Consider the following 26,903-nt stretch of genomic DNA (forward strand, 5'->3'; position numbering starts at 1 on the left):
GCTCTCTGAGGATTTGAAGGGCTTCTTTTATTCTCAATTGCAAGTTGTTTTGCATAAAGGAGTCTGCTAAATGAATAAATGTGAATGTAAAATTGTCATTTATATATCCAAGGAACTAAAACAAGTCCTTTTTAATAACACAGACTATTTAAACTCCACTGACCCTTAAGTGCTTACTGTAGGTTTGTTATCAGCACTGCAATGCAAGAACACACTCATTCTCTCTTGAGTGCAGCACATTTGGCAAATTGCTTTTGCATATATTTGTAAAGTTGTTTCTGCTTGATTCCTTGAGCTGTCTCTTTGTTCTTTCTTGTTCTATCTCTGTAGGTCTCTCAGCATCTGCCTCATTGGTTTCTCTCGCCTGGATGATCGCATCCTACCAGAAGGTTCTGCGTGACTCTCGTGACGATAAGCTCCCCATGTCCTACAAGGCAGTGATTGTCCAGATGCTTTGGCACCTCTTCACCATCGGTGCTCGAACCATCGCCTTCGCCCTCTTCGCTTCAGTCTTCCAGCTTTACTTTGGGATCTTCATCGTAGCCCATTGGTGCGCCATGACCTTCTGGATCATCCAGGGTGAGACTGACTTCTGCATGTCCAAGTGGGAGGAGATCATCTACAACATGGTGGTAGGCATCATCTACATCTTTTGCTGGTTCAACGTGAAGGAAGGTCGTGCCCGCTTTCGGCTGGGCGTGTACTACTGCGTGACCTTGTTTGAGAATGTCGCGCTCACCGCCGCTTGGTATATTCACAGGGGACCTCACACCTCTGACTTTTACGCCCTGATTATTGTGTGCGTTGTAGTGTGTAGCTATGCCTTGGGAACATTCTTTATGTTTGTCTATTATTGCCTGCTCCACCCGGACGGACCTATTCTGGGCACTCAGTGGAGCTGTGTTGAGGAAGGAATGGGAGTTATTGGCCTGGGAGGCATTGGGGACTTGGGGACACCCTTGCCCCAGCCAGACGTGGTCACTAGCCCTCCCAGAACACTCCAGAGGACTACTGGTGGGGATCGGGAGAATGGGGCTGGGGATAGAGACAGTTGCATGCCTGTGTTTCAGGTGAGGCCTCCTAGTGTTCCCCCACCTTCTTCCCCACGTCCCCCAAGAACTGAAGGTCCCGTTATCCGCATCGACCTGCCAAGAAAGAGGTACCCAGCCTGGGACGCCCACTTTATTGACCGTAGGCTGAGGAAAACCATCCTGGTGCTAGAGAATACATCTCCTGTGACACCCCGTATCCAGTACCAGAGCTTTAGTAACCCCAAAGAAGTGATGGAGTATGAGACTACCGTGTAATGTTGTTCATACCGCCACCTTCCACATGACATCTCTACGCAGAGGTGGGACTCAGGAGGCAGATGCCGCCATGAGGTTACAGTCCGATCCTTGATGGTCGGCATGGTGCTACATGGTGGGACCTCACCACGTTTGGCATCCGGGGATGCATCAGTGGTTCAAGAGTGCACATCAGGCTTGATGGGAATAACATGGGGTTTACATGACTTGCATGGGAAGTGAAACTAAGCGAGGGACTTACCTTTCTGCCTATGCACTGAACACATGAGTTTAACTGACAATGATGAGAACAAGACATTTGTAAAATATAGATGAAATGACCAATTCAGTATTCCTCAGGACCAGCCTGACTGCTGTATTGGTCTTAAGTTTAATGTTTCAGTGACCTGAAAACAGTACAAATTGTGTATTATTTGCTTCTGTGAATGGTAAGGTTAGCAAGTTCAATCATCCATTTTCTCAAAAGAGTTCTTCTGTATTTAATGACTTATTTATTTATTTATTAGATTTATTTTTATGACTCTGTGGCCATGTCTTTGATATAATTCTTCTAACTGAATATTCATAAATAGATATTATCTTTTGTTATATGTATTCAATAGAATGGTGCCAGTGTGTTGGTATGAATGTTTCTGTTTTGTTTTTTTGAGGGTGGGGAGGGTTGTCTGGTCATGCTGCATTGTATAACTGTAAAGATGAAGAAAAAAGTCATATAGTAAGACAAAAAGCTGTGATCACATTGTAGTTGGATAAAAAAAATAATGCTGTAAAAACTGAATCAGATGACAGCCTCGGAAAAAGTAAAACAAAATTGAATATGCGTGTTTGAGTGGTTTATGAAAATGGTTTTGTGACAACTGGGAACATCAAACTTGCAAATGTCTGAATGTTTGGGTTGCATTTCACACAGACAAAACGCAAATGAGCAACAGTAAGTTATGAGCCTGTATGTGAAACACTCTTTACAGTAACTGGAGAAGTGAATCTTGGTTTGTTCCGTCCACAAGCCTCAAAACCCTTTTACATCTGTATGTGTTCATTTCACTCATTGTTTTGTTATTTGGAAGGGGGCGACTATTACTGTGGTTATGAAGAATTTATATTCTACATTTTCTTTGGGGGGGGGGGGGGTTGTGGTTTGGCAATGGTGATTGCTCTTCTTGGCCATGAAAAGCTGCACTTAAGGACAACTATTAACATAACATAACAATGCGTATGCTTGAGAAAAAGATGTTTTTGTCACCTCATAAAAAAAGATAAGATGCCTTTTTATCTTCCTCAGCTCCTTTTTCAATTGAGTTTTAGACTAAAAACTATTGCAAAAAAATCACCCCAATTACAAAGCTATCACAAAACATCAGCTAAAGCGTTTCTCCCTATCTTTCTATGGGGTCTTTCAAGGTCTTCCTTGCCGCTTTGAAATTCCACTGCCTGGTTAAAAACCAAGCAGAAAAGCCCAGAGTCACGGTAGGTAATTGCCAATGACTGCTGTCCAGTCTGAACACTGATGCAGAGCAAATGATGCTTTGGGGCTGTAATCATAATGGGTGATTTTATCGCAGGAGGTGAAGTAACTGTGTTGTTATTCAGTTGCTATACCTACTGCAACATGCATTATCCTTATTGGTTATCAGTACACCTCACCATGATTTGATTACAAATGAGATTCATTACTGGTTAAATCAGATGTCTAGAAAAAAGCCCTTATGAACTTCAAGTATTGAAGTAACCACCATTTAGGACCAAATCATAAGGTGGCTGAGAGTGCTCAGCAAGTAAAAAAGCACATGTAAATAGTAAAATACTAATAAATTGAGAAAACATCTTCACCTTTTTGACAACACAAGCAAATACTCACTCCGTAAAACCTCAAAAGTTAAGGTAACTCAAACCATTTGAGTAAACCGATTGCAACAAACCATTTAAGTTCAAAAGCTAATCCAAATGAGTACTGTGAACTTAATTTGAGTAAAAGAAGCAATTTGAGGGCAGTAAAACCCAATAAATGAAGAGAACCCAAACAAACTGAGTACTGTAAAACCCAATAAGTTAAGGTAACTTAAACCATTTGAGTAAACCAATTGCAACAAACCATTTGAGATAAAAACTAATCTATATGAGTACTGTAAACTTACTTCATTTTAGTTGAAGTAATGAAGTATTTAATTAACTATCATTTATTTAATAAAGTTGACTGTTGGGTTTTACAGTGAACAACACATGCAAATACAGAAATGTGTTGGGGGACCCCGAACAGTGACAAACAAATTCATGATGTTTTTTCAATGTGTTATTATCTTTCTATTTGCATGTGTGTGTGTATTTTTTTTTACTAGCAGCATGTTTGTAACAGCTTTTCAAAACATACTTTCCCAGCAGGCACAGGACATCAACATGACATCAAATATCACTATCTAATGATGTTACAGCTTGACGTTGTGTGGACGTTATCACTGTGACGTTTATCAAACATTAGATTTTGGTTGCCATACCTGACAAATAAATGTCAGTATTTGATGTCAAAATAATGTTGTCCTTAGACGCTGGCTAGACATTGAATTTTGGTCACCTGACATCACAACCTGAATCTAAACTAAAAATAATGTCTTAAGACATTGTGTGCCTGCTGAGTTCTGGAAAAGTTTGCTTCAGTTGGAAAACGCCTTTAAATACCATTGGTTCATTTTAATTACATTAGAGATAGAGATAGATATGGAAGTGGATCTTATTTGACTTTGAGAAACCTTCTCTGGTTCATTTCCTTGGTTCAGACTATTGGGATCAGACATCTGCAAATAAAACATAAGCACTAAAATCCACTTTGTAGTAAAAACAATAATATACTGAATGGAAAGCTACATGATAGATTCTCACTTCATCAAACATGGATCAGCGATTTTGATGACATCACTACTCCATACCTGTCAACCCTCCCCTTTTTCCCGGGATTCTCCCATATTTTACAGTTCTATCCCGCTATCATCCCGTAATGGTATTTTCCCTGTATTTCTCCCGTATTTTCAGTCTTTCTCTGAATAAACATTAAAGAGCCGATCCTCCCTATATGCAACCCATACCACCGAAACCACCAGGGGCCACCCCTTGCTCTTAAATGTGAGTCTGTTCTGTGCTTTCGTTTTATTTAGGCATAAAAACACTTTGAAATAAATATAAAACTGCAGGATTCCCTTTACTTTTCATTACAGGTGCCGTCACCCCACTACCCCCCCCCCCCCCCCCCACCCCATGCAATCCTCAAAACTGATGTAGCGGTGCATGACTGTCAGCTGATGCGCTCTATAGTGAGCGGAGCAAAAGTCTGGGCTTTGGGTGCATGTTTGAACAGATATACACATAATAATAATAATAATAATAGTAACATCTAAAGATGATGATCTTGGTGGGGTTTTTCTTTATAAACACAACTAATTTTGTCCTAAATGAGCGTAAAACGTTAGGAAAGCAATCGAATGCTTTCATTATAGATTTGTGCATTTTTAAAGTGACACCTGTTTTTTAATGTAATCAAATCAAAGAAAAGATTAATGAGATTTGATAACTTCTATAAATTCTATTTCTTTGTAGTAGCTATTAATTTTAATATGCTAAACTGTTTGCTAATTTATTTGCTTCTAATGTATACTATTTATTTTTTCTTTTGTCAATAATAATATTAAAACATATTACTGACCATTTAACTGTTTATGTACAAAAAAACAGCTCCAGAATAACATACTTAGTAATTTGGGGATTTTTTAGTGGGGGGGGGGGGGGATGTTTGGGCACCCCTGCTCTACAGAATCAAAACTAGACCTCTTCCAGGTGCATTTAACTAACTTGTCTTTACAAAATAAATAAAGGTACTTTTCCACTTTAGCACTGAAATACTCTGATGACACTTATGGAAAGTCGTTATTGTGGCACCACTTAAGTAAAGTTCTCATTAGGATTCATTCTTTCTACTTGTATTATTCTCACTGAATAACTGTGTCTGATTAAGGGATGAATTTAAATGTAAATGCAATCTGACAAGGAATCGGTTTTCCTACAGCTACAATTAATTCAGGAAAGCGTTTGCAAAGGTATTGTCACAGTACATTATGCATCAGGCAGAAATATGAACAGGGTGAACAATTATCAACGGATGAATCAAGCTTTGTCTAAATGTGAACTTTTGGCGTGGTTTTCTATTTGTGACTGGTTAATTATAAAGCTGTACATGAGTTATAGTAACAACATAAAACTACAAAATCAGGAGTATGATCATTAAACTCTGGCTGAGAGTCACTGATCTGTCTTGTTTTTTTTCCTTAAATATTTTATCGCAGTTTATACAACAGTTCTGTCTAGTTCTTGAATCTGATTGGCTGATAGCCGTGTGATATTCTGCTATAACAGCACTGCTCCAGCCTCTTAACCCTTCACCCTTGTGTATTACTCCACCCAAATACAGCAACAAGCAGAGGACATCGTACAGTTTGACAAATATTCCTGCTGTTGCACAACATAATGTACTTTCGCGGCTTTTTTAGTCGAGAATGTAGTTGTTTAGATTGCAACTAAGCAATTTATTTTTAAGGATAGTGCCTATTTTAAAATATTTATAATTACTGAGAGACAGCATGTCGGCAGGCATTAGCCTGCCATACTGAGCTGACCAAAGAATGTTGACATTTTCTATCCACAAGATGGCGATAGGACCGCATAATAAGCTCTTAGAAGATTATAATTACTAATGTAATTTCTAACTACAGCTGATCAAATCATTATTAAACTGGTAAGTGATATTCTAAGTCCATTTATTTATTTTGTATGTTGTAGTGCTGTATTTATTCCATATAATTGTAGTGTATTGAGTGTGAGATGGGACTCACATATCAGGAAATGTGTGTTGTGTTGGCAGAGAGAAAGAAAAAATGCCTGCATGTGTTTAGCATTTTTCCTTATCGCAAACACAACAGTAATCTGGTAGCACTGCTTTTTTCGGGGTTAATTATTGTGATATAAGGAGATATCTCTGTAGAAGGATGACATTTCTTGTCATGTTCAGCCTTAATCTTAAAATGTCAGCAAAATCACCTGTTTTGTCATCACTTTAGACATTACGCTATAGAATCATTCAAACACTAGCTCTATAAAAACATTGGTGAATAAGTAACGGCTTCTGCTGTTCTGACATCAGCTGCAGATGTGAATGGTAGGCGGAAGAAAGTAGTTCCTCATACAAAAAGGGTTTTTAGACTATCCGTTTTTTTTATATACGATTGTGCCGTCGATCTGTTGTATAAACGTAATATGACACTTGTAGCAGTGCTATATGGCTGTTTATTAGCACTGGTGGGACAACGCATGCCTCCCACCAGTGATGATATACAGCCATATCGCACTGCTACTCGTGTGACATTGCTCATTTGATGTATATTTCATAGGCACATGCTGAGGATCCTATTACTAGGTCTGGTGTGCGTTTCCCAAACCATCGTTAGTCAAGGTTGCAAGTTCTGTCGTTACAAACATAGTTGGTTGATTTGGTGTTTTCCAAATCCATCGTTCCAACGAACATTCGCAAACTGCATTGCAATCTTGTAAGCCTGCAACTACACCTTTGTTATTTCCAGTCATCCTCCCTATATATACACTATTCCTTTCAAAAGTTCCAACATTTAAACTTGGAATGATTTTTTTAAAAAAGCATTAAAGTCATCTCTCTTAGGTGTAATTTGCTTTTAAAGTATTTTACTGTTCAGTTCAGTGTTAGCGATCTTCATATTGACAATTGTGTTCCCTTTGCAGTGCACTTTGAAAACATTTATGCCATTTTGAATGCAGCCATGGCTCATGATGAAAGCTATAGGTGACCTACTATGTAAAAACAGATTTTAGGTTATGTCTTTGAAGCTTGTGAAAACAAAATATATAGCATACGTTAATGGTTTTAATTTATTTATCAAGAAATGTGTCTGTAGCCTATTGTATATGACATGGGCCTGTTGGTTAGAAGATTTCTGCAGTGATTTGAATGTGTCAAATTGTAAAAGTAGACTTTTGAAAAAAAAAAAATCCGACTTAATAATAAAATAATAATATTTATTATTATTATTATTATTACTTTTCTTATTAAATAGCCTACTGTACATTACAACCAATAACAATTTATATGATTTATATATTAGAATAGCTAAGTGGTTTTATGTTTTAGCAAAGAATATGGAATATTCTCAATAATATTTGTAAAGGACACATAGGCCTTAAATGAGCCATTTACATATATTTCAGTTAATATAGAAAACGAGTGCATGTTTTTACCAAAAACTATTGAATTTTTTTAAGTGCGTGTGTGTGTGTGTGTGTGTGTATGTAAAACAATATAATTTTATACAAAAAATTATGGCCATTTCGAGTTGTTATTCAGCCCCGTTTAGATTGTCATTAATCTGCAATCCACTGATCTGCAACAGAGAAACTACAGTTTTGGGGAAACACTCGTCACTACATCGTTCATTTCCCAAATGATGCATCGTACTATGATAGTTCAGCCATGAGTTATGTCGTTATTTGGGAAATGCACCCCTGATCGGCCCATTGAAAGTAACATCGAAGCAGACAGTCTGAACCTGGCATAATACAATTTCTACAATTCTAGTTTTGGATACAATCTCTACAATTTTTTCTTCAATTGAAGAGTTTCTTCAATTCAAAATGAGAAATATGCTTCCTTGAAAGGTGCTGAAAATATTATGCTTTGTAACAGAAAGATGTCAAAATACTATTAAGTAAGATACTTGAAAAAGGCACTGTATAACCAAGTAAAAACACACTGTCACTGCTGAAGATGTCTTTATCTCCTAGTCTATAATAAATCCCTCCATGTCATTTTACTGGTGAAATGTAGGCCGTAGAATGTTCCACATGACAAACATACACAGTGTGGTGACAGAAAAAGCGAGTGCAAGGCACTTGGATTCTTCGACAGGTTGCTGTGGGAACGGCAGGATCATTAGGCAGGGCTGCAGGTTTATGTGCTGTGGGGTCTGAGTGTGTTTGTGGTCTGAGAGCTTTTGAATGTGGCCCTCTCCTGAAAACTGACCCACCATTAGCTCTCCTCCTCCACTCCAGCCCTTAAGGGGGTCAACAGCATCCTCTACTGTAACAGCACACACACACATACTGTACACACATAGAGAACACACACACACGCTGAGGCTTTCCAGGTCAACAATACACTCTACAAGAAAAAAAAGAAAGACTTTTCAGGTATGTGCTCCACAATGCAGCATGCATGAAAAATAGCTTGTGTTTTTATTTACAAAATAGTACCTACATTCAAGTGAAATAAATTTTTGACAAGGAAATTGTAATAAATGGCTTGATTAAATAATAAATGATTGACTAGATCAGTGTTTCTCAACCACATTCCTGGAGGACAACCAGCACTGCATGTTTTGGGTGTCTCCTTTGTCTGTTACACCCATTTCAAGTCTTACAGTCTATGCTAATGAGCTGATGATCTGAATCAGATGTGTTTGGTTAAGCAAATATGGAAAATATGCAAAGCTGGTGGTCCTCCAGAAATATGGTTGAGAATCACAGGATCAACTGCTAGTATATGGCTGTTTCTCAATTTCAAGAATGCAGTGAACAGACTCGCGTTCCTGTGGAGACCTTGGTCTTGCAAGGTTACCTCAGAAGAACGAACTCGGAAGAGTTGGAGAACACAGAATGCGTCCTGTGAGAAATGTACATGACCTTCACTCATTTTTTTATTTAAACATTACAGCATTCGTACAATGATTTATTGTTTTTTCCCTTTTCAATATATATAACATGTACAAAAACCTTACAAATATGCTTTGCACAATACAAATAAAACAGATTTTAATATGAATTTGAGCAAATAAACACCCTTTATTGAGATTTTCCGGTAAATTTTTACTTTCAGTCTTATTTAGGGGAATTTCTGGCTTAAGTTATATGTCTGAACTTTAATAACAAACAGGTATATAGAATGCTGCTCTTCCCACATTCTTTATTCAGAATCAGCCGCAATGACTTCTGGGACTTCTCAAGCAAGTTTTGCGTCTGTATCTGTGCATCCTCAATATCAAGAATGCATCCGGGAACTTTTGCGCGTACTCCGTTCTTAAGGTCATGAGTATCCAAACTGAACTGTGATAACCAGTGAGTTCGTTTTTCGAAGTCAACTGAATGTCTCGCTGAAACGTTCAGGTAAAATTATGAAACAGCATGGGGGGTTGGGTGGGTAATAGTACACCACCTTTTTTTTAGGACTACACCACTGGTGATAACGCTACACAATAACTCAAGGTTGCAAGATCACTGGAGAACACAGCCTATGAGATCTATACTCTAAAAAATGGCGCTAAATAGGGTGCGCAATCTTGATCCTGATCGCTGATGTCCTACAGAGTTTAGTTCCAACTTGCTTTAACATGGGAAGTTTATCGGGAAGTTTCTCGTATACCTAAAAAGAGCCTGACTAGCTGGTTCAGGTGTGTCTAATTAGGTTGGAGCTAAACTCTGCAGGACATCAGTACTCCAGGACCGAGTTTGGACAAATGGTACTAGTATGGTACAAATATTGCTCTAAATGATATTAGTTTAATGATTATTTGGCATGTAACAAAATATTTTTGGTGCTAAACAGAACTCTTTTTATATGGTTTCATAAAGAAGCAAGTTTTGAGCATGCTATATAGTGCTGTAATTGTGTTATAAAAAGTTTTAGAAAAATAATATAATAAACTTTTATTTCTCTGCCAGAAAAAAACACATGAGCTTTATATTAGCCATCATAATAAAATCATGTGTGAAATATGTGGAACGCAAGTTTTTGCAACCCACATGACCATGTTCAAATGTTATCACGTAGGTTTTACATGAAAATGTTTTCAAAACAACTATTTTAATATTTTAAGTGTGATTTTGCGATGTGGTTGCATGTGTAAAGTTCATGTGTTTTATATAAGATATGAGACTAATGTATAAAAAACTAACAATGCCATGTAGAAAGAAACAATTTGAAAAAAAAATGTTGTTTTGATTTATAGACATCTTAAAAGTGATATCAAATACATTTTAACAGAGTACAGTAGGATAGTTGGCACCAACAAAATCATGCAGTGCCTTTAAAGTATTATTTACACTTTTTTAAAAAGAAATAAGGCGGAAATACAGAAAACTAAACAAAAACAACCAAATCTAAATGTGAGTAATGCAGGTCCCTTAAAACAGTCCTTACAGGGGGGTTTGATTAGAGCATGAAGGTCAAATTCAACCTTGAGCATCAAATCCTAATGCTAATGCTCCCTTTTTAATATGTATAGTGCATTATTAATAGCGTCACAGTTTTCATATAGTATTGATTACCATCATTACATTACTGTGTTCAATTAGGACATACTAGCAAGCCATTTAACAATATTTTTTCTTCATAACCTTGGTGACATCATCTGCAAATTAAAGTCTTATCATTCACAATAAGACCACTAATGACTATTGAGAAATACACAGTGAGATCAGTATTGATTTCACAATGACTTTAAACCTACCAATTCACATCTCGTACTCCTCAGCGTCCCCTACAGCCCAGATCATCTGCTATTGATTTCCAGGCTCTTCTTGGAGGCCATCCCAGTATGGCATTGGGTTTATGTGATCTGTTCCTTCTTAAACCGAGCTACTAGCATGTTCCCCTGGGCTGTTTAATGATCCAGACCAATCCAGCACAGTGTCTCTCCACATTCCTGCATAACATTAGGGACAATTCATGATGAAGTTTCTATAAATTCCTCTGATATACTGTATATCAGAGGGTGAAGTGTTGTATGTCAAACTGTTCAGTCACACAGACTGCTACAATTTTTCATTTGAACAATGGAAACAGAACGTCATGTTAATTCCTCAATATAGATATAGGGTATTTAGTGGTTTTCTGTCCAGCTCATGGCAGTTTGCGAGCATGTCGTCTCTCTGCAGGTGATAATTAGTTAGCTTTCTGCTATTCTCAAACAGTGGAGCCTCACGTTGAAGTGCCACTCCCATTGAAACACAAGTACTGGTAAACACTGACACCCAGTGGTGCTTTCAGTCACTGCGAGTAACATTGACGGATGAGCTGCTGTAGGTAAGGTCAAATTCAAAGCCTGAGATTACACTTTCTCCTTTTTCGATTTCTTCTAAATTAGAGTATAAAATCACGTGTAGTTTATTTTAAACTGAATGTTCCAGATAAAAATCGTCAAGTTTCTTCTCCTCAGTGTCAGTAAAATGAATCTTGTTTAGGAATTGGTCGATATTGGTCCTCTGCTTTTAACCCATCCATTTTGAGTGAGTAGTGAAAGTGCACACACAAAAATACAGTGAACCTGGAGCAGTGTGCCTAGGGAGCAGTTAGGGGGTTGGTGCCTTGCTCAGTGGCATCTCAGCTGGGTTTCAAAGATGGAGAGAGTGCAATTTATTTATTCCCCCAATCTTCAATTCCTGGAAATTAAACCTGCAACCTTTCGATTACAAGTCCAATTCCCCAACCATTAAGCCACAACTGACCCTAACTCCTCTTATGTATTACCTTGGTGCGTAGGGGGTATACAGTATGTTACTGCACAGTTAACTACACCTGATACTTGACATTGTTTTCCCTGCAACAACAATACTGTTTAGTCTGAGGCTTGATGTCTTTAAGACATTGTGGAGGTCTGAGGATGTCCTAAAATGTACATCAGATGCTACCACAGTTAGCTAGCAAATACTAGGGGAGAACGGGGCACAAAGTAACACTTTTTGGTTTTGGTCAAATAATGATCAAAGTAATGGGGTTAGAAAAACCATGTTTTTTTGCCAACACACAAGCCTCCCCTACAGATGAGCACTGGAATTATGATCGCCGGACTTATGGTTTCTGTGCAGTATCGCCACAAGTGCCAGGAGTAAAAATGTTACTATTTACCCCCAACTGCGGGGCAAGTTGTAACAGAGGATTAGTTGTAACACATGCTTATAAAGGCAGATTTCACACAGTTAATTTAATTTCTGTTTACTTTAAATAGGAGCTAGATTTCCTTAGTAATTGGCTCATTTCTTTTTTATTTTACATAGCACAATGTTTATTTATTCATTTATTGGATAAACACATTTGAATCTATGTGCATTATTATCATTTATCCATTATTATACAATGCATTTATTTGCATTATTAGCAATACAATTTTATTTTTCTATTAAAACAATATTTACTATTAAAAAACATTTTTATTTAAAAAGTTCTCAACGTTACACTCAAAATTCAACAATTATTTTATTAGTTTAGTTGGTGTCCAACAGTGTGTGGCTTAATTGTAACACCCTGTTATAACCCCGCTGTGTCATGTTTTCCTCAAAACTGGCTAGCAGTCACTGTGTGTTTCTTACATCTTTCAAAATGGTTTCATATTTCAGCCTAGAAGACGGTGATCACAACAATATAAGATTTTACACACATACTTTCACAGATTTTTTTAAATAAAAAAAATTTGAGTATGATAAAAAATACTTTTATGCTGCAAAAATGGTTTTTCCTGTGTTTCTCATCCAAATTTAGCTGAAATTTTTCAATAATTGGCAGGAAGACGTCTGCTGACACTGTGGTGAAAACCTTGGAAGCATGCCATGGTTAACCCTGAGCAAATACCTTAAAACTCCGTGTTACATTTAACCCCGCGTTACTTTGTGCCCCACACTCCCCTAATTTCTACCATTACCATTCAGTACTGCATGTTTAAAAAATGTAAATGTGTACTTGATAGAAAACCAAGGAAGTCTGACAACTTTCAACTGTAATCTCAGTGCTGTTGCTTGTTATTTGTTTACTGTTTGCAGCCATTTTGCTGCTCACAGTGGTTTCTGTCATTTTAGCGCTGCTGCTCGTTTGCTGGCAATTTACAGCCATTTGCTGTTGCCTCATGCAGCACTGTTTATCGGCTACCCATTTGCGTTTACATAACACTTGTGACTCATAAATGTTTGCTGTAAAGCTGCACTGAAACATTTTCTTACAGAAAACAAAAAAGTCACTTAGCTTAAAGCTGAAAATAAAAGATAATGAATATTTGTGTAATTGCAACTGAGATTCTTATTGTGCTCAGCTTGATTTTACATCTGAAAACACATACTTGTAAATAGACCATTTTGACCAACTTGTAATAGACCTATTTGAGGGATGTAAACAATAACAATGATCCTAACTTACAGTTGAAGTCAGATTTACTAGCTCCTCTAAATTATTAGCCCCGTTTTTTTTTTTTCCCAATTTCTGTGTAACAGAGAGAAGATTTTTTTTCAGCACATTTTTAAACATAATAGTTTTAATAGCTCTTTTCTAATAACTGATTTATTTTATCTTTGCCTTGATGACAGTAAATAATATTTGACTAGATATTTGTCAAGACATTTCTATACAGCTTAAAGTGACATGTAAAGGCTTAACTAGGTTAATAGTTATTGTATAGCGATGGTTTGTTTTGTAGACAGTCGAAAAAATATACAGCTTAAAGAGGCTAATAATTTTGTTCCTAAAATGGCTTTTAAAAAATTTAAAACTGCTTTCATTCTAGCTGAAATAACACAAATAAGACTTTCTCCTGAAGAAAAAATATTATCAGACATACTGTGAAAAATTCCTTGCTCTGTTAAACATAATTTGGCAAATATTTTAAAAAGTAAAACAATTTAAAGGGGGCTAATAATTCTGACTTTTGTTTCCTGTTTTACATTTTGAATTTTCATAGCTTCAGAGAATCCAAAAAGGTCAATGTATTGATAAGTAATCCAATGGCAGGTGTTTTAATGTAAAGTTATCACTGAACTGTCTCTTGTTACGGTTATGAAATAGTTTGACAAAAAGCAGGAAACGTTCATGGGCCAATGACATATATCTATGTCCTAACATATTTCCTGTTTTACATGTTTAATTCCCAAACCTTCAGAGAATGCAAAAAAGTCAATATATTGATAAATAACTTTGTTATTTGTATAAATAACTGTTTTAATGTTAAGATATAATTGCCGTTTGTTATGGTAGTGAAATAGTTTGACAACAAGCAGAAAATGTTCATGGGCCAATGACGACATCATTTGGTTTAGGTGACAATTTCAAAAGTATGTTTGATCATACTTTATTAGCTGCTCATTACTAGTTAGTAAGGCAGTGGTTGGGTTTAGGCATTAGGGTTAAGTATGTAGAATAAGATCATAAGTACTAATAAACAGTCAATACCTTTAATACTAAGCAGGTAATAAGCCACTAGCTTGCTAATAGTGGGAGTTAATGCTTAAACTAAAGTTTTACCCTATGTTCTACATACAATGAATGTGTGAAATATGAATGAAATTCAGACGTAATCTACCATAGCACTTCATTTCTATTCACCAGTCCTCTCCTGCTGCCTAATGAATTAGCAGGTGTATGTGTAGCAGATGCCTAACACAAGCACACTTCACAATCTCACTGGAAGTAGCAAGTGATCCAAGTACTTTTTGGCTGCAATACAATGAATTCAGTCTAAATCAGACAATACTTCCCAGCTCACATACTGTTTTATGCATTGCCGACCATTTGTAAGTAGGCATTTCTGAACACGACAAATCATCTAAACCCTGTTGTTGTAGTATTTCATTTACTCAAGCAGACACAACAATATTTACAATTTCCTTCTTCCTTTATTTTCACTGTAACATGTTGATCTGTTGTATAGACACTGACACGCCATTGATGTGCAGTAGTTGATGTTGCTGTCAGTGATTGTAGCCTTCCAAAACTATGTTAGCTAGTAAAAGAAATATCTATTCATTCATTCATTCTTTTTTTTTTTTTTTTTGCCAAATATTTGTGGTCATGGAATATTGTATTCATTATTAACTAGTATTTTTTTTATTCACAGCCATTGTTGTCTTAGTCATGTTGCTCGTAGATTTTTTTTTTTTTTTATATGAAATAAAATTAGATATGATACTTCACATTTAAAATGTGTTTTTAATGGGAAATGTTACATTTTAATAACTGGCTGAAGGACTTTGGAGTTTAGTTTTGCTTCATAAATTTGTGGTTTAGGTACTGTGTGTAATGTGTGTGAAAAGACACAGCCTATCTACTTAGTGCCAAGTTATTAGTTCCCAGTGGTCCCTCTATTTTAGTGTGTGTGTGTGTGTGTGTGTGTGCATGTGCTTGTGTGTGTACTGTATGAGTCTTGTTATCAGTGCTTTGAGAATGGAGGTGCTGAGGATTCAGATCAGAGTCTCTGGTGGAGTTTCCTGTCGTGCAGGAAGTGTGTTTCCTGGCTCCACAGGGCTGAGAGGAGATTGGGCCTGTCCTACATAGACACACAAAAACACACACACTTGCGCACAGCTAGCCATTGGGCTGGTCAATATGGACTATGAGCCCAAGCGAGCCAAGAAGGTAAGTCTTCTGTATGGTTATACTGTATATTCCACAATTATATTCATTTAAATGTGTGTTTGTTTTGGTGTGTTCGCTTGTTGTTTGTCGCATATTCTCTGTAAACCGCGTCATGTGACCACGTCTGTTTATGTTTATTTATACTGTGTATATGTTCCACATGGTATCTGCGGCTGATAACTTTGCTGTATGATAACTATGATGTTTGTTATTTCACACATTTATATCTCAGCCGACCTGAACGTTAGCAGTTTCTCTAGCTTCATTTTTTGTCATTTTTAATTAGGTATTTGTTTTGTTCTGATCAAATTGTTTCCAAATATACAATCAAAATATTTGGTTACACTTTCTTTTAGAGTCCCTGTTATAGTGTAACTGTTCATGTATCTACTAAGTTAATTATTAATTTTAAGTTATTAATTAATTGCATTTGCTTACTATGTGATTAGGGTTATAATGTGGGATAAGTTTAGGGTTAGTTGCATGTAATTGTGCATACACTAATTATTTATAATTACAACTGTATAGTAATGACATAGAACTAGTGTAACAAGGACTGCTTAAGAGGCGAAGACAAAAGGATAGGATGCATTTAATGGTTGGATTGTCCTGCAGATACACAGGTGGTAAATAAATTCAATTCAATTCACCTTTATTTGAATAGCACTTTTACAATGTAGATTGTGTCAAAGCAGCTTCACATAAAAGATCATAGTAAATTGAAACGGTGTAGTTCAGTTTTTAAAGTTTAAGTTCAGTTTAGCTCAGTTCAGTGTGGTTTAATAATCACTACTGAGAGTTCAAACACTGAAGAGCAAATCCAACGATGCACATCTCCACAGTTCCCGAACCATGAAATAAAGGAACATCCAAAATCATAATCGTACAGGCAAAAGGTCAAACACAAGACGGCCATCCAAATACAAATATCAAATGAACAAACAGAAATAAAACAAGAAACTAAGGCAAGGCTATGGTACACAACACATGACACAAATTAAAGTCTCAGTACCGAACTAACCAGCCTCATCTCAAAAGAAAACATAAGTATTTTACATTTTGTCGGTTTAGTGGCTAATTTGTATGAATTCGTATGAGTTCAGTTGTATAAAATTGTACGATTAACCTCACGCCTAAACCCAACCGTCATTAGAGGATGAGCAAATCGTACTAAAATGTACGAATTAGATCATACAAATTCATTCGAATTAGCCACTAAATCAAAAAGTTACGAATTGCCATGAGATTGTGTTGGAACTAACGTGTGCAGGGTGTATACAGTATATTCCAAACAATCCTTGATGACAGGTTTCAGCTGCATGAGTGTGATTAGTGGAAAGTGGACACTGGTGTGTGTTTAGCGACATGTAGAGATTTGTAGTTCACCAGCAATCTTTCCAGGCATAGATTGCTGGTGAACGTGACAAAGTGTTACTAAATATTTTCATTTATACCTTTTTTTCTGACAATGACAGTTTATATGTTGCTATTTAAAGTCAGGCTTATTCTCCCAAAAAAACACCTTATTTTGAAGGATAAGTCTTTTACAGCTTGTCAGTTAGCAGACACTGTTTTAATTGATTTATGATATTGCATTGGAAACAGTAACAATGTTAATGCACATCAGTGTTTTGACAGCATTATCCATTTAAACCATCATTCATAGATAAAGAATTATTCAATTCTTAACTTAAATTTTGCAATAAAGCTGACGGATGTATCTTTCCATGAAAACCTCTTTGTAAATTCCCCATTAAACTATGTCTCATTAAAAAAAAATCTACAATAAAATGCTTAAAAAAACATAGACTCGGGACTTAATAAACTCATAAAACTGATAGTTCATCACCTTTAAAAAAGTTTAAATACTCCTGTGGCATGAGTTTTTTTTTGGCGCATTTGCACTTTTAATGAACTTTTCTTTATGATGTTTTCTTTTTTAAAATTTAAAATCAGGCTTATTCTCCCAAAAATGGATTTTTCAACGCTTCTAAAGTTAAAAAATTTGCATTGGGTCGTCTATTTCTTTTTCGTTATGTTGTTTTATACAAAAACAAAATGTCCTAATTTAGATTTGTATTCAAAATTGGGGGAAAATGCCATTAATAGTTAACGGATTAATACCAAAACTACATTATATACAACAAAATGTGAAAGATGATCTTTTGAATTCTGAATTAAATCAAAGATGCATTTTAACCCTCTATCTAAAAAGTAAAGTGCCTGCTTTTAACATTTCAAATAACTTAGTGTGGAACAAAAGTCAAAACTTGGGTGAAATAATGTAATATCATCATTCAAAGTAACACACATTTACTGTATGTGAAAAGGAAGCTAACATACTTAATCTGACCTGTACTTATATAAATATATAAAAGAATAAACCATCGTACAATTTTGTATAGTTTCAATGACATTTTTATTTTTTTTTTGCTGACAGATGGGTAGCGTGTCTTTTTAAATATACCATAAAATAACTATTAATCTGAATATGCCGGTTATATACTTTTATTCGTTTTTATAATATTCTGTTATTTTTTAAAGTAAGTGCATAGTGGTTATAAAGTGTTTATAAAAGGGTTTATTTACACTATAGTTTATAAAAATAAGCATTGCACCGGGCACCAATTTTCTGAGATTTGTGTTAGTAGAGATTGTAATGCCCAGCCACACCTCGAAAAGCCTCGTCTCAGAGGACAGAAGCTCTCTGGCTGCAGGTGAAACACAAACATACACTCAAGGGATTTTCCACAGACAACTGCAATGTGAAGGTTACTGGCTCTATACTGTATCATCACTGCCATATAGAGTGTTGATCACAATGAAGCAGGCATGACAAGGAATGAGTAAATGTTAATAATTTTTTGTTGTGGACAAAAAATGAACAAAAATATGCTAAAAAAATATTATAAAGGTTTTTATATGACTTCTATATGGCATTTAAACACAGTTGTGTGAAAATAGTGTGTGAATATAGCTAGTCTCTAATGGTCAAAATTATTATGGTATTAATTCTATTTTTTATAATCACATTTAATAAAAAATAGTGTGCAGAAACATTTTGACTCACTCATTAGTGTCGATTTCTCCCTCATTTGCATAAACAGCCCTAAGTGGGTAGCAGACATCCGCCATTACAGTTTTCCCACCGTACCTGTGAAGATAATGTCAGCAATTAAGAGGATTATAAATGTGGATTTTTATGGGATAAAGTTAGTCTTGTTTTGAATCTGCCACTTTTAGAAAAAGCACAATTTCATTTGAATTTAAAGAAACTGCCACTAGAACAACACAACCTGGATCAAAGACAAAAAGGGGCAGTTTCAGAGAGTTATCAAAAAATATGTATTAGGTGTTTTGAACGGAAACTTCACACATTGTAGGCAAATCAGAGACTAATTTTACATCTTGTAAAAAGGGGCATAAGCAGGGTGCGAATTACAGGGGGGTTTGGGGATTGAACCCCTTAATTACTGCTTGATCCCCCTTGAAGGATGTCAAAACAAGGTGTATGGGGGGTCAGCTCTTTAATAGTGAGAAATAGTTCAAGCTGATCTGTATTTAAATAATAATGTTAATAATAAAATAACAGATAATATAAATATGCATTTGACCACCACTGTAATAGTTGATACCACTGTGAATCCATAATCGCACCAATCAGTCTATCCAAGAAAAAAAAACATTCAGAAGTCTGAAATTGGCAGATCGACACTTTTAGGCAAATTGGTGTTGGTCTCAACATATAGCCTAAAATACAGTAAAATTAGATGCATAGTTTGTATAGTTTGACCTCAGTGACCTCTGAAACAACTAATCAGAGGATACTGTAGGTCAGACACTAAATATCCCTCAAAACACTGAACACTTAAATATGTTTTGTTAATAAATTAAATGCAATTTCAACAAATACAAAAATGACTGAAAACTTGGATTACACAAACTACAGTAACATTTCTGAAAATTTGACCCCCCTGATCGTCAATGTATAATTTGCACACTGGGCATAATAGCCCCATTTAAACCCTCATTCTGGTCCTTTTTAAAAACACCTTATTTTGAAGGATAAGTCTTTTACAGCTTGTCAGTTAGCAGACACTGTTTTGATTGATTTATGATATTACATTGGAAACAGTAACAATGTTAATGCGCATCAGTGTTTTGACAGCATTATCCATTTACACCATCATTCATAGATAAAGAATTATTAAATTCTTAACTTAAATTTTGCAATAAAGCTGACGGATGTATCTTTCCATGAAAACCTCTTTGTAAATTCCCCATTAAACTATGTCTCATAAAAAAAAATCTACAATAAAATGCTTTAAAAAACATAGATTTGGGACTTAATAAACTCATCAAACTGATAGTTCTTTCACCTTCAAAAAAGTTTACATACTCCTGTGGCATGAGTTTTTTTTTTTTTTGGGCGCATTTTAATGAACTTTTCTTTATGATGTTTTCTTTTTTAACTAATGGGGATTTTTTTACTGTAGACAATACAGAATGTGCAGTTCTCACAGTGTTCAATTGAATGTTCATAATATATTCCTTGGTTGCATTTGTGAGGTAATAAAAATGATTGGTTCTATAATAAGGCTTATTTTATATCTTAAGATCGATATACAGTTGAAGTCAGAATTATTAGCCCCCCTGAATTATTAGCCCCCTGTTTATTTTTTTCCCCAATTTCTGTTTAACGGTTCTGTTTTTCAACACATTTCTAAACATAATAGTTTTAATAACTCATTTCTAATAACTGATTAATTTTACCTTTGCCATGATGACAGTAAATAATATTTGTCTAGATATTTTTCAAGACACTTCTATTCAGCTTAAAGTGACATTTAAAGGCTTAACTAGGTTAATTAGGTTAACTAGACAGGTTAGGGTAATCAGGCAAGTTATAGTATAACGATGGTTAGACAGTCGGAAAAAAATATAGCTTAAAGGGGCTAATAATTTTAACCTTAAAATAGCTCACAAAAATTAAAAACTGCTTTTATTCTAGCCGAAATAAAACAAATAAGACTTTCTCCAGAAAAAATATTATCAGACATACTGTGAAAATGTCCTTGCTCTGTCAAACATAATTTGGGAAATATTTAAAAAAGAAAAAAAAAATTCAAAGGGGGGCTAATAATTCTGACTTCAACTGTATATCGATTGATATTACACTGAAAAAAAACTGGGTTAAAATCGTATCGCAGAAAGTATCCTCAAATATCGCTGGATAAAATTATTGACATCATAACGTATCGTGACAAGATTTCTGATTTACACCTCTAATCATTAAGAAACTGAATGACTGAATGGTGATATGGTGTTTTACTATTGATTTAAATCTTGCTCTGGAGGTGGTACTGTATATGCAAACATGTGCCCTTGTAATATCACATGCCTGTTCTAATACAAACAAACCATTTTCACAGCCTAATGAAATGCTTTGTTTAAAACGAGGAGGTCGTTTTAAGTTATAAAACTTTCAGGGTGTTTTATTAGTTCAAAATGTCAAAACATCAAGGCAAACTGGATTTATAATGTGATGACCCTTGAAAAAAAAGTAAAGTTTGAAATATATAAAACAAAGAAACACTGTGGCTCAAAATGAATAACAAATATTTAAGCTTCTACTCTATTTCTGGGTCACTAATTAAGCAGCAAATCCTCTGAGCCATGGGATGCAGCAGTACAAGAGGCAAATTATTATTGCTTGCTATCTTCAAAGGATTTTCTTATTATGCATATCTGAGAGAAAAAAATGTAATTGTAGCTTAAGGTAATGGAGTTGTGGTTAGGTTTCATTTAGGCTGGAGTATTATGACTTATTTGATTTATTATTTTAGACTGACCTTCTGTTAAATTTAATGCGTTTTGACTAACTCACTGAAAGCAGTCAGGATGATTGATAAGCCCCATTAGATCACATCTGGTGTGAACACACACACACACCATCACCATCAGCATGGTGTTTGATTGATGCCCAGCTCAACACATTCCTATACTGAACATACACACACATGCAAAAACACACACAGAGTGCTGTATAAATCAGCGAGCTGTCAGTACAGGCATGTTGTCTCTAATCTCTCTTCCATATTTAACAGCTGCCTCTACGATGATGTCACAGTTGGAACAGCTGGCTGATTGTGTGTTACATCATCACCAAATCAGATTTAAACAGGCTTCCACAAATCTGACGTCAAATGAGTGACCTTAAAGTATACATAACAGAATTAGCGAAGACTTGTTTTGGTTGAAATTTGTTTGTATGTTTAGATTCTGTTTAAATTCTGATCTGGGAAGCATACCTGCCAACATTTGTATCTGATAATACAGCAGGGGAGTGGGGTTACGCGAACTGAAGACTGAGGAGTGGGAGGGGGTGAAATTCTGGGAGTTTTCCGGGAGACAGAACAAAACGGGAGATGCGTCTGAAATACAGGAGACTCCCGGGAAAAAAGGAGTGTTGGCAGGTATGCTGGGAAGAGTAACTGTAGTTTCATATTGCTAATACAGTTGAAGTCAGAATTATTAGGCTCCTGTTACATTGTAACTCTTTAAAAAAAAATCCCAAGTGCTGTTTAATTGTCCCCCACAGTCCAAAGAAATGTAGTATGGGTGAATTGAATAAACTAAATTGTCCTTAGTTTATGAGTGTGTATGAATGAGATGCAGGGCTGCAGCTGAAATGGCATCCGCTGTGTAAAAAGACATATGCCAGAGTAGTTGGTTCATTCCATTGTGGCAAACCCTGATAAAAGCCAGTGGACTAAGCCAATGGAAAATGAATGAATAAGTGAATGAATATGTCATATAAGCAACATTTATTTTAAAATATTGCAAAATATTTATAACATAAAATATAATAGAACTTAATAAGTCATTTCAATAGTTATGAATTATAAATGCAGATGGCCATTTTTGCAATATTTTGAAATACATGATGCATTCATTCATTCATTTCCTTTTTAGCTTAGTCCCTATTAATCTGTTGCCACAGTGGAATGAACCGCTTATCCAACTTATCCAGCATATGCTTTACGCAGCAGATGCTCTTCCAGCTTCAACAAATCTCTGGAAAATACATAATGCATATATAACATATTTATGCGAAATCTAAATATAAACTTGTCATGTATGTCATATATTTCATTTGGATATATTGTCATATATATTAGATTTATATATGGGAACAATTTAGGGTTAACTATGGACAAGCTTCTGGGATAAGATTATAATAATATAATATACTAAAAGTTTTTTTTTTTTTTAAAGAGTATAGTGCACCTTTTATTTCTAATTGTCACTTTATGTATTGCTAAATATCAATTCTTTTCTCAGGGATTCGTGTCTCCAATAAAGCGCCTGGTGTTCCCTAAATCTAGCCGGCGACAGGTGGACAAAGGCAGTGTTTACCGCAGACCCCTTCACACTGTCCCACTTTACCCACCCGACTACCTCATCCACCCAGAGAGACTCATCTATGACTATGTGGAGAAGGAGGTCAAGGTTAGTCTGGCTACACAATGATATTAAACAACTCACATTCACTGGGAACATCCTTTGACCTTTTTGTGAATGCCACAACAGTTCCTGGGACACCTGACATGGGTGTCCTGTTCCCTGAACCCATCCAGCAGAGATGAGCTGCTGCAGCTTCTGGACACAGCCAGGGTGAGAGCCATTCCTCAAACCAGAGATGTTGTGTTGACTAAAAGTATTTTCAATGTCAACATAATTGTTTTATGTTCCATCCACTTACATTTGCTAAAACTAATAAGTTAACTTAATTTCTTCATGTTACCCCAACACAAGTTGATTATGTGGAACCTGCAGCATTTTTTTAGCATCGACTACAGTACATACTGTACAACCAACTTTACAGTTTTATTGAGTCTGAAAGTTTTAACAGAGGTATATGCTCATATATGACTTTCCTGATTATGTAGATGAACATTTTATTTTACAAAAAAATAAATAAATTTGGCTGAATCTGGTTAAAAAGAGATTCTCAAAAAATGTTTGATGTTTGTTGCTTCTTTCATTACCAGTGTTTCTGTGTCTATGCAAATTATTACATTAATAAAGGACATCTAATTTGCATATTCACATATTATAATTTAGAAAACATGTAATACAAAAAAGTTTGCAATTCTTAATGTTATCGATCAGCCAAGGTCAAATAAGATATGGTCATAAGAACTATAGGGGAATTACCAACCTACCTCACAAATGACACGGGTTCAACTGCACATAGCGATTGCAAAAAAAGACCCGTTGCAATAGCAAACATGTCATGTTGTGTGGTTGGATGCCAAAATCGAAAGTCCAAAAATAGAAAACTTACATTTTACCGTGCACCACACTGCTTTTAATGCCAACCGCAAACGTCTTTGGCTAACAGCCATCATATGAATGGAGTGGGGACCTAATTAAAAATGCTCGACTCTGCAGTTCTCATTTCATATCAGGTCAGTTCACGCTATGCTGAATCATACACATTGCTTGTTTTTGATTGCAGCAATGATTTCAGCAAAAACAGTTAAATATGGTTAATTAAACTGCGGACACTGAATGCTTAGAACGAAATATAAAGATCTCAGTTCACATACCCTGTCATACAGGTGCAGTTCGCTGTCAGAATAGAGAGTCGGAATGCAGTTGTTTTGCTTGTTGATAATCAATCGCCCATGCCTTGTACAGTTCCGTCTTCTTTCCTTGTCTTTGGCTAGCCAGAACCTAGTTTTTTAGCATTACAAAGTTTTGAATCTGGTAATCATGGAACATTATTTCTTGCACATGACCACACAGAACTAAATTGTAGGCATCCAAAGACTTGTAGGCTTCCAAAGACTTCTCTCTTGTAAAAACACTTGGAGTTTCATTGAGATAGTAGTATATTTTGGGCTGGATGCTTGGCCATTTCGTCTTATCCAATATCCATTGGGAGGGTGCTATCGCAAATGTACCTGTCAGACGAATGTCACTCACTTTTACGTTAATTTTGCAGAATAATTGTGCTTATTACTGGGTGACAAGCTGTTATAATATGCTGAAAGCATTATGTAAATAATATATATAATATGTAATCAATATAACTTATCTCTAATACAACAACAAACTCTGTACGTATCGGATGTCATTCCCTCACTGCAAATGGTAGTGCTCCTGTTTTTTTTTCTGCAACCTCGATGCGTGCGCATCCTGAATTTTTACAATCCGGTAATTTGCCTATTAGTTGTTGTTTTTGCTCTTTTCTCCTGCAGTGTTTTGCCTTTGCATAATTTAAAACAGCAAGCTTCTTCATAATAAAAATATAAAATGAAATGAATCTTGAATTCTGCACATCTGTCCACCTGTAGAAGCTGAGGGTTTTGCCTCTAAAGACCAGTGTTGAACAGGACTGTATTCTAAGTCTGTCTGCTCGCTGTCTGCTGCTTACCTGGAGAGACAATGAAAAACTGTTGCTGAGGATCCCTACACATGAAATCGCTGCTGCCTCCTACCTGCGGGATGATGCACTGCATCTGCTGGTGCTCAAAACCGGTCAGTAAGGCTGCTGCCTTAATTTTGTGGATTCAAATTGACAAAGTGGAATCAATATAACTTACATCAATTAAAATGACTAAAAATTATAAGTAAATGCATGTGTATTAACCTAATTAACTTATTAAGATGTTAAAGTAACATTCAACATTTGTTGTCATGGCTTGTCATGCTTGTCATATGGGTTTTTTCAGTGTACAATATGTGTGAGATATAACAGAGCTTGCCTATAATCAAGGTTTTTGCCAAATGAATTAAAGGAATAGTTCACATAATGTACTCACCATTTACTCACCCTTTGTTTCTTTCTTTGTGAGTTTGTTTCTTTCTTTCTGTCTAACACAAAAGAATATGTTTTGAAGAATGTTGAAAACCGGTAGCCACTGACATAAAAAAAGACCCTCAAACAGGTTTGAACAAGTGAAAAGTGAGGGAATTATGACTACCCTACTTCTGGTTACTAAAGTATTGAGAAAGATCTGTGAATTTGTCTGTAGCATATCTAAGGTAAACTTTGCAAATATATGGGTTGTTTGGCGTGACATTGCATGTTAACTGTCACACAATAAAAAAATTAATATAATTAATATTTTGATCGTTTAAAAAGCAGTTAATTGTTCTTCGTGGATCTGCTGTGATATTACAATTTTTTGGGGGGCAAATCTCAAAAACTGTCCTATGGTGTGACTTCTCAAGCATAGTACAATAGGTTGTTTTCACATGACGTCATTGATGACGCACAAAATTCAAATGGAGGGCAGGAAGTGGTTCTTTTACATAGGAATTGCTATCAGAACATCAAAATGTTTCTGTTTTATGTTTTTTATAATTGTTTAAAATAAGTTTAAATATAATTGGCCAAAATAAGAAATGCCAGACAGCTTTTATAGACTTCCAAAAATGTTTTAGCTCATAAAGGGGAGAAAGTTCATGAAACTGGCTAAGAAAAACCGAAGAAAAGGCAACATGTAATAAACATTTTTTAATACATCCATGTGTACAAACTTTTTTGAACACAATTATTCATTTGACAGCACTCATAAAGATTATATACAGGCCTAGCTATGTGTATAAATATGTTATTGTGTTACATAAAAATATGATACAAACACCACCACACATACAAAATCCAGGAGAATCAATAACGTACATTGCCATGTAATCGCTGCAATGAAATCTCCATCTTGTTTTGCATTAATCCACCAGTTTGTCTTTACTGGCGTTTCGGCAGAATAAACAACCATTGCGTTAACATCGAGATGCAGCAGCGGTGAAGGTTTGTTGATGGTAAGTTCATCGACAGAACGAAAAAGAAATGCAACCCTTGTGGCGAAACTAGACGGTTATTATTGTGAAGCAATTTTCCCCCCTTACAAAATAAATAAATAAATAATGTAAACAATGCAGCTGCACTTTTGTATGCGTTCATCTGTTTTTTTAAGATGTCTGGAAAATATCCATATGGGGAATAAAATATAGTAATTTATAATAAAGATGGTGTTGAGTTTGCATGTTCTCCTCGTGTTCGTGTGTGTGTCCTCCGGGTGCTCTGGATTCCCCACAAGTCCAATGACATGCGGTACAGGTGAATTGGG

The 26,903-nt window shown here is 35.7% G+C and overlaps 2 protein-coding genes across 2 annotated transcripts in view; both read left to right on the forward strand.

Moving 5' to 3' along the window:
* Positions 1-2,123, forward strand: part of xkr7b (XK, Kell blood group complex subunit-related family, member 7b) — a 157,700-nt gene extending 155,577 nt beyond the window's left edge. The window contains exon 3 of the mRNA XM_056449301.1: positions 331-2,123. Coding sequence (XP_056305276.1) covers positions 331-1,307 — 977 coding nt within the window. The 3' untranslated portion in view covers positions 1,308-2,123. The remainder of the gene's footprint in view (positions 1-330) is intronic.
* Positions 2,124-15,687: 13,564 nt separating this feature from the next.
* ccm2l (CCM2 like scaffold protein) overlaps positions 15,688-26,903 on the forward strand; it is a 31,418-nt gene continuing 20,202 nt past the window's right edge. The window contains 4 exon segments of the mRNA XM_056449419.1: positions 15,688-15,759; positions 23,104-23,271; positions 23,353-23,436; positions 25,125-25,308. Of these exon segments, the coding sequence (XP_056305394.1) occupies positions 15,730-15,759; positions 23,104-23,271; positions 23,353-23,436; positions 25,125-25,308 (466 nt within the window). The 5' untranslated portion in view covers positions 15,688-15,729.

The sequence above is a fragment of the Danio aesculapii genome, chromosome 23, assembly GCF_903798145.1.
Source record: "Danio aesculapii chromosome 23, fDanAes4.1, whole genome shotgun sequence".
NCBI classification, from domain to species: domain Eukaryota; kingdom Metazoa; phylum Chordata; class Actinopteri; order Cypriniformes; family Danionidae; genus Danio; species Danio aesculapii.